Below are 15,517 nucleotides of genomic sequence, written 5' to 3'. Positions count from 1 at the left end.
CTTTGTTCATTGATACTTGGATTGATTGCAGTTCTTGATGCCAATCAGATTTGCTTCTGTAAGCAGATAAGTAACTTGTAAGTGACATTTGCTAAACTTCTGTACCATCAAAGTATAGGAAATTAATTTAGAAAGTCCTATAGGAATAAACAAATTTTACTTCAATTCAATTTAAAAAAATTCAAGGTATTTCCATTATAACATCTGAATATACAATAAAATGCAAAGGATCAGTATGCTTTAAATAAAAAAGGTGATCAAAATTAAAAGTGTCCCTGGAAAAGCAATGCAGTAATTCTCAGTTTAGTCTAACTAACTGGAAATTCTGGTGCAGGTGAAAACCAACCATCTCTGGTCATTACTCAACAGTCAGATTTTTCATATTTGGATTTCATTTAGAATGCCAAGTAAACTTGAGAATTTTCAAATCTCTATGCCACAACACCTCTTCTTTTTAGGGCCCTTTGGGATTCTTAAGAATATGGCTATCAACCTGTGGTGGGTTTAACACCACATCATTGCCAATCCTTGTCACCACTGAAAGCAATGGCAAAATTCAGTAAGGCCAGAATTTCATCTTATGCTTTCATGCTAAGCAGATGCCCTGCACCAGCTGCTCAGGCCATCCTGTCTGTCTGAAAAAGCCTGTGGCTGGAACTGAGAGGAAATTTGGAGAATTTCACTATTGGAGTGAAATGAATAAAACTCTTCAACAGGTTCGGAAAGGAACTAAAGTAGAGCTATCAAAAGGACTAAAATGTTCAGAGTTGAAGACTCTTCCATAGGGTATGTGATTTGTGAAGTCTGCCTTAAGAATGCTAAACCAGTCCCAAGCCCTTCATCTTAATCCTACAAATCCACCTAATGCCTCTGCAATGTAATTCTCCTAAACACTGCTCTGTACTTCTGATTTGTGCAGCTGTAATCATTTTAAACTGCTGATCCAGCACTTGGCTCAAAACTAATGGCATGCACATCCTATATATCCAGAACAACCAGCTAATAGGTAATGGGCTTTTGTAGGATGTGTGAATTTTATACCATGCTCTGGCTACATATTCTGCTGAAGCAGCTTTCTTGTAAATGAAAGCCTGGCATTACTGTGTCATGAAGCTGCTTTGGTATGCAAAATATGTACTGGTAAAGATTTCTACAATTTGTATTGTACCCCAGTTTGTATTTTACTTGCAGCAAGCTTTCATTAAGCCAGCTTCTGGAGATCGTGCCATAATTTTATTTAATTCTCTGCTCTGAATGGCTGATTTCTGTGATTTCATTAAATTATTTAAAACTGAATGCCATTTCCTCCTCTGGGAGCTATGCATGATACCAGAATTAGAGTGCTTTGTTTTCTTTTTCCTTCATTCTCTCATTTTCTAACTATATTATCCATTCTATGTTTAACACTATGTGAAATTAACTGTAATGATGCAGGAGAAATTACTCAGCTTTCTATCAAATACAGCTGATTTTATCTAAATTACTAAGATCTATTCAAGATAAAGGCCATAGAGTTATGCAATCCTTATGCTGTGATTACTACACCATATGCCACATGTTTGCTATTTGAATGGAAAATACAAGCTTCAGCTAACCAATTTGGGATTTGAATATTTATGCATCTATATTTCTAAAGTTCAAAGGCATTAAATAGCTGATCTCAAATTACAAAATATATTTCAACTTTTCAGAATATCTCCTTCTTCAATTTTCATGAACTGTATCTTTCATAAATATTTGCAGTTTGATGAGACATTTTGCCTGTGGGAATGGCATTCTGAGTAAGAATCAAGATACTGCTGTGTGACAGACCATTCACTTGCAGTACTGTATCAAGACCAGAAATTCAGAAAAGCTGCTCCTTTTTAAAATTCAGGGAGAAAAGAATAGTAGCTATTTGAGTGCCAAAACCTGAAACTGATTTTAAAAGTAAATTAGTTAGAGAGGAAAATTGATATAGTGATAAATAAACAAAAGGGAATAAATATAAGGGGTCATAGACTGTTGATTCTAGAGGGGAAATGTGATTAAAAAGCAAATTCTTGACAGAGAACAATTAACATTTCAACACTAACTGTAGTGTATACACTTTTGGTACTAACGTATGCAGGTCCAAAACCTTTTGTCAAACCAGACTAGAATTTCTCACAGTAGCCATTTTTGCTAAAACCTTGGAAGTGAAATATTTACTCACCTAGAGGCTTCAATCCGGTACCAAAACCCATCATCAATGGTCAGATCTGGATATTCTACCCGTCCAACTCCAGATCCCACATCCCACAGGAAGCTCACCTTGCCCTTGCGCATCTCTATGGCCAAGAAGTCAGTCTACATGCAAAATATGAAAATAGAAGTGACCTCATACTTTAATTTAAAATTTAATTCCAGATCTTTTCACATTTCAGAAGGTCTAATGAGGCATCAGAAGCCCACATGTAGACAGTAGAAAATTAACATTAATTCTTACATTGCTCTAAAATGAGACTCTCTTTCCTGTTTTTATTAGTTCAAACAAGGAGTCTAAAGACAGCAAATTGTTTCTCTGAGTGATATGCAGCAAATGACTGCCAGACTTACATAATGTTAATATTGCAGACATCAAAAGGAGGATTTAATTCAGAGGAACACTCTGAAACATCCATTGGATAGCAGAAAGATGTTGAGATACATGATGCCATGTAGCCTTTCAATTTTGTATAAGGTAAATAAAATATATGTTGGAAATGTTAGAAAATAGAATACTTTTCCCATTTACTGAGATATTATTGGTTGTTTTAGAAGTCTGTCTGCTATAGGCCTCATGGGAAACAATAATTCACCATTATTATGCTTGAAATTGTAGTCTTGACTTAAAATTACAATAAATAGGAGCTTTGACAGATGCAATATGATTAGCTACTTCATTCCCTAGGGAAAACCCACAACCAACTCCAAAATTACTATGGTTGCACTGTGAATTTTAAAGCTCTAAAGCTCATGTACCAGCCTGCTATTTCATATCTGGTTAAAATAAGATAAATGTAAAAAATTTGCTGATCATATAATAGAAATCTCTACATTAATACCGAAGACAGTAAATGTCTAGACTGTTTTAGACCCTCTACTACTGCTTTGAAGCCTCTGGGTGAAAAAAAAAGGCTTTCTCATCTTCTTTATTTGTCAGCAGTCTGATTTGATGGAACAACTCTGACATGAAAGGCAGGAGACAGACTCACAAACTTGGCACTTCCAAGGTAAAAAAGCAGATTGTCAGCCACGAGAGTCTTCACATTGACAATGACGGTGTTGTACGTTCCCTTCTTTATTTCTGGTCTGTACGTGCGAATACAATTGCCGCCAGAGGACACGGACACTTTGATCTTCAAAACAAACACAAGAGAAATAATTCAGCTCACTGCTTATTATTCCAGAATTAACCAAATAATGCTTCCAAATAATTATAAGACTTTTCTTTCCTTCACATTTTTCTGTTACAAGTGCCGGTGAGTTGCTTGGATATGCAAAGAAGGTAGAAATTGAATTTTCTTTCTGGGATTGTTTAGTAAAAGGAAATAAAATCTCTTTTTGTAATTCACATTTAAAGGATGAATGGTGTAGATTAAAAATAGCTAGAAGATATACTGGTCTAATGCAAGTAACAGTGGAATTCTAGCAGTACAGACAGTCTAAAAGTAGAATATGCAGCTAGGAAAATAAGTAGCATTCCTGAAGGAATTACAGCATATTGCTGTTGGGTAGTCATAATTATCTATTTCTCTCTTGTAATATCTTTGATTATGCCAATTTAAGACACATTTTCACAATTATTTTCAAACCAACAGTTATGTCTATCACTGCTTTTACATAGTCCCTAATGGAGTTGGCATTCATAACTAAGTTTTATTTCCACAGCTGAGTGACATATGCATTTGGATGCATGTATTGGCTTCCTCAGGCTCTGAGCACAGATAAAAACACTTTACCATTTGCTTTCATAATGCCAGCACAGACATAATGACAGTACAATGGTGTTTCAATCCCAGCTAGACATGTTTATGCATTAGACAAAATGTACATAATGGTATCACCTTATACTTACAGCAAACTCTGCTAAAAAGGAGGTCCATTATAGGACCAAACCCCTAATTTCCTCATCTCAGAAATACTGAGCAGTTAAGTACTTCAAAGCCCTCAGATGGAAGATGGATGTAACAAAACATATCATTACTGTAGTCTGTCTTTCTGTTCTGTGCAGATTTCATCACATATGTGTTGAAAACTTTTTTCACCAGTATCCTACTATTTATCCTATCACTTCTTTCTCAGTATGGTATTATTATGTTGCTTATTTTTTTAAACTACTTTTCAACCATTTTTGAGGAAAGTTTCTCAAGTACCATCTACAAGATTCTTTTTCCTTTGCTATTTAAATCACAAGCTGAATAATTTCAGTATTAACCAGATGGTCCTAGAGTTGACAGTATTACTGAATCAGGGAGATGGATTTCAAACTCACTAAATGGACTAAAAATATATTCTTAAGTTCAAGTCTTCAGTGCTACTACTGGACAGAGAAAAATCAAAAATATAGGAAAAGCAGATATGCTCAGAAATTTCAGTGAGTATCTGATCATGTAATTCTTGAGTAATGTAAGTTCTATGAAATTAAATCAGTTAATAACATTAATTATTTAATTATTTATTAATAATTTAAATTTAATTTAATTTAATAATTTTAATTATTAATTAAAAATTAATAACAGTTCTGAAGCAGAAAATTAAAACTTTGTTTTCACAAAAAATCCATGATATTGTGACTCTTCTGCTGTACTATCACCTGCAATACTTCTTAAAAATAACCTTTTGAGATTCATTCCTGCAGATGTTATTCATTTAACAAGTTTGTGTTTTAAATGAAGAAACAGGACACAGAGTGAAAATAATCAGAACATTTTCTTTTTTCTGAGAAATTATACACCATTATTGGCTCCCTTTACACATGCTTAGAATTAGGAAGGATTCACACTAAAGAAAAGAAATTAAAAGTAGAAAATTAAATCTTGTTAGTACTCAAAGGGTATTTTTTGGATTTTTTTTTTTTTTTTGAGAAATGGGACTTACCGAATTGGCTTGTTTTCGAGCTTGGTTTATCAACTCTTTTATCTGAGAAATGTTTTTCCCTAAGTTATCCTGGAGTTCTTTGATTGGCTTGATTTTATCTAGCAGGCGATCCGCTTCCTTTTCTAGGTTTTTAATACTGGAATCTGCATCAGCAACTTCATAAGAAAGAACAAGGCAGAGCTTTAGAGAATAGTGTCAGAAACTAATTAGACATTGCAATAATAAAATCCAAGAAAATTCTGCAATACACAACGCTCAGGAGATTGTATATGCTATGATAGGAGGTACACACAGGCCAGGAAGCTACCTGAACAGAATAAGGCAATTTCAGAATGTTTAGAGTTAAGTTAAAGCAGCAATAGCAGTGAACACTTGTGTTAAGGCAGGATTTTAAAGATGTAACTATGCTTCAGGCCAGAATGATAGTCATGGAAAATATTTGCTGTAGCAAAATACATTTATGAATTAAGTATTTGCTTTCTTCCTAAATAAAAACAAACAAATTTTGAAGAAAAATGCTGGATTAATGAAAACTGGTTGGTTTCCATAAGTAATTTCTGAAATTACTGGGTTAAAATTAACTTGAAATGAATTCTTGAACTAACTATAATGGGCACAAATACAAAAAGGTTTTATTGTGATCACAAGCTTAAAATTCTGTATGTGTACTGAAAGCAGATTTTAAAAAAGTGACAGTAAACTGCAAATGATTTTTTCCAGGCAAACTAAATAATTTTACTTTTAAATATTTTTGCCTCTCTTTTTCTTTAAGCCTCAAATTCTTTTTTTGCCCCACAACATACAACTAGTGAATAATACCCTCTCTTTGACAACTCATCAGCAGGTCTAAGGATTGCAACACCTGGCTCTCATGAGAATGTGGGTTTTTGTGGATGACACTGAAAAGTAAAAACATGCATTTACCAGAAAGATTCATATTACATGAAAATAATAGTAAAAATAATAATAGCAATTAAAATAATGCTTAGATAAAGCATATCTAGTTTTTTGACCCAAACACTCATACAAAAACCTTCAAGATGCTTCTTAAGGTTTCATGTAAATTAAACTAGCTACCAAGTCTACTTTATCTCAAGGTTTTCAAAAAGTAGCTATTTAGCCACTTCAATGAATGTGAAACATAGAGGACCATGCAGAGGCTTCAATGGTAAGCAGTGAGTCATTGTTTACTGGAAAATGCACACTATAAGCTGCAAGTAAGAAAAACATACGTACAGATTTCTGCAGGCAAGATATGGAGACAAAGAAAAGAGAAAAAACAGAGGATAACATAAGAGACAGAAGATAACATAAGAAAATGTTTTGAAGATCTAAACAGAATATAAAGTAAAGTAAGGGACAGAACGAGTCTATAAATAACTTTTTATCTTTTAAATAACCCTTAAATATGCTTTTTATATCTATCAAAATGAGAATTCAGCACCTGAATTTTGACATACAGAGGCTATGTCTACTTTTGCTTTTAGTCATAAGTGCCAGCCTACTCACTTCATCTGGAATGGTTCACCCTACATTACTCTAATCTCATTCTGTAATCTGAGTATCCATTAACATTTGGAGAATGACAGAAGTGTTACTTCTGGAGAACATCTCACAGTTCAGCTTTATCTGACATGAAACAGTTTGCAAGTGTTAAGACCACTCTTCAATGCAAACGAAATAATGACTGGGGACAATCAAGAAATTAAATTTTGAATTTTCACTCCTAGTCTCAACTAAAGGGCTAATGTACACAGGCTCAGAATACTTGAGCTGGAACAGATGGCCTAGTCTAGATTCAGCAGTGCCAAGAAATGACTGCTTTAAGGCTGCCTCTCAGTTGTTTCCCACCACCCTGCAAGGGATCTTACAGATCTGCTGGTCCTACAACCTGCTGTAATCTAACCACACTATTTCAATCAATAACTACTTTTCATATTGTCTGAACTTGTGTGCACCCAATGAGAATTGTACTGGGGCTCACACATGTATCTCAGCTGATGAGCAACAGGGAACTTGTCTAGACAGGCAGTAACAAAAAGCCATTGGGATTAATTTCTTTCACTTGTGCAGCAATGTTCTACAGCAACAATTGGCAGAGGGTATTTGTCCACACAATGAGAATGACAGCCTCCTAAACTGTATGTTTTTAGGTGCCCAGCTTCATCAAGCTGACAACAATCTGAGGAGCCCAGAATAGCGAAGAAATTAGTTCTCCAGCCATTTTCTAAAGACACTCTAGTTTTGTGGCTGTATACCCCCATTTGAGAGATAGTCTAGCAATTCACCATAAAATACATTGTAATACAGAATCCATTTTTATCCATCCTAACCAAAGTGAAAAAGCTAAAGTAATTGTCAAATTTGATAGCAGAATTCATGGTAAAAAAAAAAAAAAAGAAAAAAAAAAAAAAAAAAGAAAAAAGCAGACAAAACCCCATTCCTAGAATCTTCTTTCTTTTTTAAAGTGTCTTCAGTGTTCTACCAAAAATAGTAATGTATATGAAAGAAGTCATACATTTCTCCCAGGACTGATTATCTGATTGACTGAAGTCAGATTTAGTGTGGGGTATTTTTCTTGAATCAGGCAGTGAATTGCCAGTCAGAATCTTTGATTAGTCACCTCCTAAATACTTTAAAAAGTAATCTGAGGAACAAATCTATCCATCACATGTTCATCCTGCTGACATTAGCCCAGAAAACAGAATTGATAGAGAGTCTTTTTATCACAGCATAGAGTACTAATGCTATGTAAGTGAAATTCTGGACTGTCTCTGTTTAATTCTGAGATAGAAATGAAAGCCACAAACTGAAAAAAACCACCATCAAAAAACCCAAAAAAGATCTTACTGTTCTTGACTGGATCCTTCACAACTGCATTTGTTTTGGCCACATCATCTGTAAGTTTACTGTAGTTTTTTCTCAAACCCAGGAGATTCCGATTGAGGTCTTTAATCTGGGCCAGGACATCATTTGCAGTATCGTTGGCTTGTCTTGCTTTGTCTTTGGCTGCCTGTACCTTTATAGCTGTATCTGTAGGTAGAAAATGATAATTAAATGATGGTCCAGAGTGCACTTGAGTAAAGATATATATCTGTGCTCCAAAAAACTCCACCTTTATTCCTGAAATTTTGGCCCTGAAAAAACCCCAAAATAAAACAGCACCTCAGAAATACAACAGAATCATTAATAAACCATTATCATTGTCAGTCTTGACAGGAGAAAGAAAAGAGAACCCCTATTTCCTTTTTTTATCATATCTAAGTAGCTCCTTTTGGGTCATTATTAGAGGTCATGCAACTTTCTGGCTGAGTGAAAGCTGGAGTTACTGTTACTTCCCTCTATTTGTACCAAAAAATTATTTTCAGTCACACCTTAAATTATGCCATCCCTACACATGTGGGTCCTTGTCCCACATGATCTGTCTACCTCATTCTGAATCCTTCTGCTTTTATCTGACTATTAGTATAACAGGGACACAAGAATTATTAGTTTAAGGTGCTCTCTGCTTTCTCAAATCCTTGAACAAGATATATGACAGGGTCATTTTCTCTCCCTTCCTCATTTGATCGTTTTCCTGTTGGACAACTAATTTACTCCATTTTCTTATCCATGCCATCTATTTGCTCTGAATTTAATTCTGAATACTCATCTGCTTGTTTTTATGAGTGTCCTTGTGCCAAGAGTAAGCACCCTTGATCTGCCAAGAGTTTATTACATTGCTAATGATTACATAAATCATATTACTTTTACTTGTTCCATATTTAGAATTCTGAGTCCTAAGGTTAACAGGCCTTAGAGGTCCATTTTGGTTGACTGAGACATCTATCTGTGCTCAAGACAAATGCCCATGTCAGTATCTTGACCAAAACCCAAGAAATGATACATGACAAGCATGAAATATTAAACCATTTATTTTGTGAGTGCTGATTTAAAGGATTATTAAATAGAAACCAAAACTTTTCAGTTAGCTGGAATCTTAAAGCCACAAAAATGTACAAGATGAATAGTAAATTGTTTTTCACGCTAAGGGTTTACTAGTCTGAACCATCCAGACCATCAGAAATCAGAGAGAATACTGATTTTCTTCAGAGACTTTTCTTAAGGTGAAACTTCAGTTTATAAAGTGCTACTTGGAGAATAATTAATAGCAAAATAGATTGGCTTAAAACATTTAATTTTTTAAAACATTCATTTTTTCTTTCACTATCCATTGCCATAAAAGTGAATTGCAGTTCCCAGTCCCTTGCTATCACAATGGAATGTAGCCAACATCTCAGGATTTTGGGATTTTAATGGGTATTACATTTTAAAAAAAGTCACTACTGAATGATGAATATGCATATGTGAGATACTGAAATGTTGAAGGTTAATGGCTTGAGCAATGGTCCATTGGCAAAAGCAGCAGGTTGCTCTGCTGAGGTCAGATAACTCCTGAACTAAGGGGAGGAGCAGAGTTTTTGGGTGTGTGGTGGTGAAACCTTTGATTTTCGTAAGAACATCCTAGGTGTCTCACCCATCACTATAGAATGACCAAAATCTCCTCTCCTCTCCTCTCCTCTCCTCTCCTCTCCTCTCCTCTCCTCTCCTCTCCTCTCCTCTCCTCTCCTCTCCTCTCCTCTCCTCTCCTCTCCTCTCCTCTCCTCTCCTCTCCTCTCCTCTCCTCTCCTCTCCTCTCCTCTCCTCTCCTCTCCTCTCCTCTCCTCTCCTCTCCTCTCCTCTCCTCTCCTCTCCTCTCCTCTCCTCTCCTCTCCTCTCCTCTCCTCTCCTCTCCTCTCCTCTCCTCTCCTCTCCCTCTCCCTCTCCCTCTCCCTCTCCCTCTCCCTCTCCCTCTCCCTCTCCCTCAAAAGACTATGTGTCTCAGAGTGTATCATAATTTCTGATATCATAATTATTTTCTTTCAGAAACCTTCTGCAAACTGCAGAGACAGGGTACCTTTTACCATCCCAAAATTCTAACTGATACCATGTAAACATTTTCAGTTCAGTTTTCTCTCTCACATTGCTTGTCTTTGTCTTGCAACAGCCAGTGCTCAAGGTAGACCCAGTATGGACGCAGGCAAAGATTGATGAGACAAATGTTAAGTGATGGAAAAAGAAACAAAAAAGCAAGACTGAGTCAAATGTTGCAAGACTTTTCCAACTTACCATTAGGAATGGCTGACAGCTTTCCTAAGGTTTCATTCAAACCTCTCAAGAGAATGGAATTCTTCTCATCAGCATCTTTCAGCCTGTTCTGTGTGCTGTTGAGATCATCACCCTTTTCTGTAAAAATGCATATGATACAGATGCTTTAACTTATTATTTTCACTATTTTTTCTTTGCACATAATCTAACATGCATAATAACAAGCAAGCATTTTTCATTAAGATACTGAACTGTATAAATAAGGAAGTCCAGCAGAACTTGTGGGGTTCACTGGTCATCTCCAGTTTCTTTAAGTTCCCTACTTCCATAGTATCTAAATACTTGAGTTCATTGTAGGGCTGTATAGACTTATCATGGGTTTTTCAAAGGTGTGCAGAGGAAAGAACTTGTTATGGTGTTATGATTTAGGCAAATTCACACAAGGATAAAATCACCAACTGTGATACTAGTCATAGTTTTGTTTCCTAGATTAAGCCACTGCCTTTCTTCTTAAGGTGGTTGCTTGAACTGAGTGAGTTGAGTGTGGTGTGAAAGAAACAAGACACATTAGGCCACCTTGCTGCTGCAACTGGATTTTCTCATAGATGTTGACATAAAATCCAAGGAAAATACAAGATCACTGATCATCAACATGAGATGAATACACTAATGATAGTTTATTATGAAATAAACATTCTAAACTCTTTGGGAAAACACCCACCTAGGAAAAAATATCCATAGTTAAGAATTGGATCAAAGCAAAGGACCAGTACAAATCAAAGGCACAGGTGTGTCATATTTAGTACATCACAGCTGAAACTGACATCCTCATTTACAAGCAAGTTCCTATTTTTCAGCATTTACTTTGAATAAAAACTATGCAGGGTCTTTTGAATCGTATCCAGCAGAGCAATGCAACAATCTCAAAACTGAGATTCCAGCTAAACTTTATGGCTATTGAAACAGACATTATCCCAAAATTCAGAAGTAAAGTTTGACACAAAAAATGTAGTTAGTGCTTAAACTACCATTACAGTGGGCATTTTTCATTATTTCTCTGTATTGATATGAAGCTCTTTGGAACAGACAGCTGGTAACTTCTTACCTTAAAGGCATATCCTACTGGGAAACTAATTTAACATCACTGAGCTTGATAGCCAGAAGAGAAGAATAATTTGTAGAAAAGGAGTTCAGGATGACAAGCTATGACTGTGACCTTCAGGTATGTGACAGGTTATTGAAAATAAACACCTATGTGGTTCACATTCCACAAATTCTAAAAAATGATGGTTTCTTAAAATTAGATGTGCAAGAAGCAATTTGTAAAGAGAAAAATCAAACAAAATTTATATTGCCCACAAGAAATTATTAATTGAATTTTCCAAGCTGTAGCAAGGCTGAAACAGCACAAAGAATTTAAATGAGAACTATATTTTTGTTAGACCATTTGAAACTCCATTGAAAAAGAAATCTGTTTGCTTTATTTAAATTAAAGCAACACACAGGACAGCAGGAATGCCCGGAAATAAGCCTTCACTCCTGCAAAATGTTCTGCAGAAGAACAGGACATTTGTGTGAACTGTGAAAGGCACAGTTAACACCAGAACACAGTTTGGAAAAACTGCATATATTATATGATCACTCTTATCCTTAAAAACAGCTTTATTTTTAAATGACAGGTTATGACCCCACTGCTGAAGGAGGCTACTGTTAACATGATATTGTTAAACCAGGGTGGTCTTGTGTTTTATTTATTGAGATTTTATCTGAGTTGTTTTCCTGTTAAGTAATAATATAAAAAACCCCTGGCTTTAATTTCCACCATTTAATTCTGAAATTATTTCTTGGTGTTTCTAGTGGAATGTTAGTGTTTACAAACTGTGTCAATATTTCTGAGACGTTTGACTCATTTATGGTGGTGATGCTCTAACTTTGTAACATACTTTTAAATTATCTTTTTTTTCTCCTCTCTACTCTTCCTATTCAGCATGCTAATTATCCCTCAGTTATATTTCTGAAGAATCGTGTTTCCAGACTTCTGTTTTCAGCTTTGTAACCATAGCAGCAAACTGAATTTTATGGAATTTAACAAGGGAAGTTTCCCTATAAATTTTGAAATTGAATATTGAGACTACCTGTTTAGTAATTTTTCTTTTAATTCCTCAAATACAGTTTTACTGTAGGTGGGTTTTTTTTTAGTTACAATAATAAAGCCATAAATAAGTGGTCCTAGGGAGGCTCTTACAGAGCAAGAAGTAAGGAGATACTATGTCCTGGATCAGCTTTTCAGAAAGTTGTTCATCCTTCACAGAGATATTAAGTTTTATTATGAAGTAATTTATTATCTTGTAATCCAGATGGCATCTTCACTAAGCACTAGACTAATCTGTGGCATGAATCACAAACTGAACTGACTTCATGTCATCTTTTCCACATCCTTTAATTATTAGCATTTATGAAAAAAATAATTTGAAGTGGAAATGATTTGAAGGCCCAAGATCCTCCAGTTAAGCACTGAAGTTAGTCAAAATACAGGCAGCAATAGTCGAAGTTTTTCTGAACTACAGAGCCTATCTGACTTGGAAGAGATTAGCAGGTCTGCACTGAAAGATGCCAGGCACTGTCTACTCTCACTGAAGTATAAGTTGAGCAGTATTATGAGAAATTTATCTCAACCCTGTTTCCACTTGACTAGCTCTACACAGAGATGGCACAAGATGCCAATAAATGCACTGTTTGTTGTTCAAATCAGCAAAACTAGTCATGCATTGCTGAAGCTAAACTCTAAAGAGTAAGCAGGAACTTGAAGGACTTTGCATGTATTGGACTTTGTGTTTGCTGGCTTGGTTAAGACCAACAAAGATTTTCAATTTCTGTTTATATTAAACAGAGCATTACAGGATAAAGCATCATCCCTTATTCCTCTGCATGAATGGAGTGGAGTCAAATGAAAACAAACAATGCTGTGTGCAAATATTTCATCTTAAGATGAACTCAGGAATCTAGTTACTGTTTATACAGAGTGATTTACCAGAGACACACTATTTTACAGTCTCTGCAGATCACATAAACAGGTGGCACTGGTTAATTGCTGATGATGTGCCACCATCATGGTAGAACATAGCAGAAACGGGTATTTTCTGACAGTATGGATAAATGCAGTTTTTCCACATGAAACTGTCCAAGAAAACATTAATAAGGCTGTGCTACCAAATGCATGTATCCCAAAACCAGACTAAAGCTGGAAATCTACCAAGGAACAACAAAAGCATCTGTTGTTATTGACTGGAGACAGCAGAAATGAACTGACTGTTACACACATCTCTTTCTGTTATCTTTTTGTTACGTCTCCCAAATGGCTTTCTTGCTCCCCACAGTCTCATCCTATAAAGAGGAACATGGTCACAAGCTGAATTTTTTTCCCTAAACCAAGCAAGACTTAGAAACTGGCATTAGGAACAAACAGGAGAAAGAGATGTAGCTAGAAAAATGCAGCTAATTAAGTTTAACTTTTTAAAAAGAATACCTTCAGCACTGACTGCCATAATCTGGTGAATGCAGTATGCCAGGTCAGCAGAAAGACAACACAGAGGAGAATACACAAACAAGGGATCTATCAGCTGGATATGTTGCCTATCAGCTGGAAAATGTTTTAGCTAAAAATATTCATGTGTTGTCCAACAAGACATGTCTTCTTCAGGTTGTCAATTCTTAAGCAAAATAAATTACATTAGCAGAATTTTAGTAGCCACCTGACAGCAATCTCCAGCTGAAGAGGAGTTTATGCATCTTACATTCACTTTTCATTGAACAGCAACATTTACACACTGGTAAGCCCAAATTTCAAAATTCCTTTTCAGCCACAGTACTACATACAGATTTTGCTTCTCCCACCAGAGTTATTCTTTCTAACTCCTAATCCCACTGAGAGAGAAATGACTAAATCTCTACTTTAATAACCTCTGTCAGAAGCTTTGCTTTGTAAGGACTGTTTCAGCAGTCTTTGGTGGTAATATAAAACATTTTCATGATTAACAACCATTTTATAACTCAGGTAATTGGCCACAAATCAGGGGAATGTCATAATGTAGGAAGAAAACACTCCCATTTCTATCACAGCCCAGGCTGGATTTTTGGACTGTATATTAGTTGAGTGGCTTATGGATCTACATTACTTTAACTAATGTACTTCATGTGGTGCAGACAGGGAAATTTTAAGCTAGTGATTAGTTCTGTCTACCAGATCTTTATGGAGTGCCCATTAGCCATCCTGTACTTCCAGCTGAGACTCTGAAAAGGTGGCTTTATAAGGACTCTAAGAAAATATCTTTTTATTAGTTTGACACTGAACTCTCAATTTCTCTCATGAGAAAATCAAGACATCCAGAGGGATTATGTTCATAATACTAATAACATACGTTCTATGTAATTCACAATACTAATAATATCACCACTTTGGTGCAAAAACAGAGAGGGGAATAGAAGCTGTCATTACATTTTCTTCTTATACATCTGTATTCTGGGCACAGTGTTAACTGATCTCCACGGATCTAGCTGTGGAGCATGGACATGTTTTATTAGATGTAAAAAGGCATACTGTTCAAGTTCAGAATGTCTGCCTTTATGAAGCACTTTAAGATGTATCGGAGAGCATTAAAGGAAGCTCCATCTCATTACCCTTCAGTTGGGGCTAAAACATAGACAAAGATCAAATATGTGCATTTTAAGCATTGCTGCCTGCTTGCATTACGTTTGTTTTATGAATATCTAGGCTGTCTGGACATTTTCTTCTGAATTATAAAACTGTTATCAACTTAAATTTTCACTGGTACAATGAGAAAATATTTTTTTTCAATATTCTCTGCAGCAATGACTGTAATTTATCTTGTCTCAGGGTTAAATTGAACAGTGGTGTGGACACATGGAATTCATGTTCGTCCTTGCAGGGATACCATTTTAATTTGCCCTTGAAAACAGGGCATTGTGCTTTACTCCACCACACCTGCCTGGGGGCACAGAGATCTGCGGACTCCACCCTGAGGTGCTGAGTCTGCTCACTGGAGCACTGTGGCACAGCTCTTTTAGTGATTCTTATACAGCAGCCATAGCAAGCCACAGCAGTTTGCATTCCAGAAAGCATCACTGTTTTTTTCCACTTCAGCCATGCTACTGAAATTGCACACTGGCCTTTTCCCATAGTCTTGTGATTTTCTACAACGTATTTCCTGAAATACGTTCCTCCAACCTTAAATCTGTACTGAATCTGGAAGTAGAGGGTTGCAATAAAGAA

The 15,517-nt window shown here is 35.8% G+C and overlaps 1 protein-coding gene across 1 annotated transcript in view; it reads right to left on the bottom strand.

Annotated features, from left to right (window-relative positions):
- The window catches only part of LAMA2 (laminin subunit alpha 2), a 330,175-nt gene that overhangs the window by 37,602 nt on the left and 277,056 nt on the right, over nucleotides 1–15,517 (bottom strand). Inside the window, exons 43-47 of the mRNA XM_056488060.1 lie at nucleotides 10,249–10,365; nucleotides 7,951–8,133; nucleotides 5,101–5,255; nucleotides 3,216–3,359; nucleotides 2,195–2,328 (exon numbers count right to left, since the gene is read on the bottom strand). Of these exons, the coding sequence (XP_056344035.1) occupies nucleotides 2,195–2,328; nucleotides 3,216–3,359; nucleotides 5,101–5,255; nucleotides 7,951–8,133; nucleotides 10,249–10,365 (733 nt within the window). The remainder of the gene's footprint in view (nucleotides 1–2,194; nucleotides 2,329–3,215; nucleotides 3,360–5,100; nucleotides 5,256–7,950; nucleotides 8,134–10,248; nucleotides 10,366–15,517) is intronic.

The sequence above is a fragment of the Oenanthe melanoleuca genome, chromosome 3 (genome assembly GCF_029582105.1).
Source record: "Oenanthe melanoleuca isolate GR-GAL-2019-014 chromosome 3, OMel1.0, whole genome shotgun sequence".
Classification (NCBI taxonomy): Eukaryota; Metazoa; Chordata; class Aves; order Passeriformes; family Muscicapidae; genus Oenanthe; species Oenanthe melanoleuca.
Note: the sequence above shows the minus strand (reverse complement) of the source record. Positions and strands in the feature narration are given on the sequence as shown.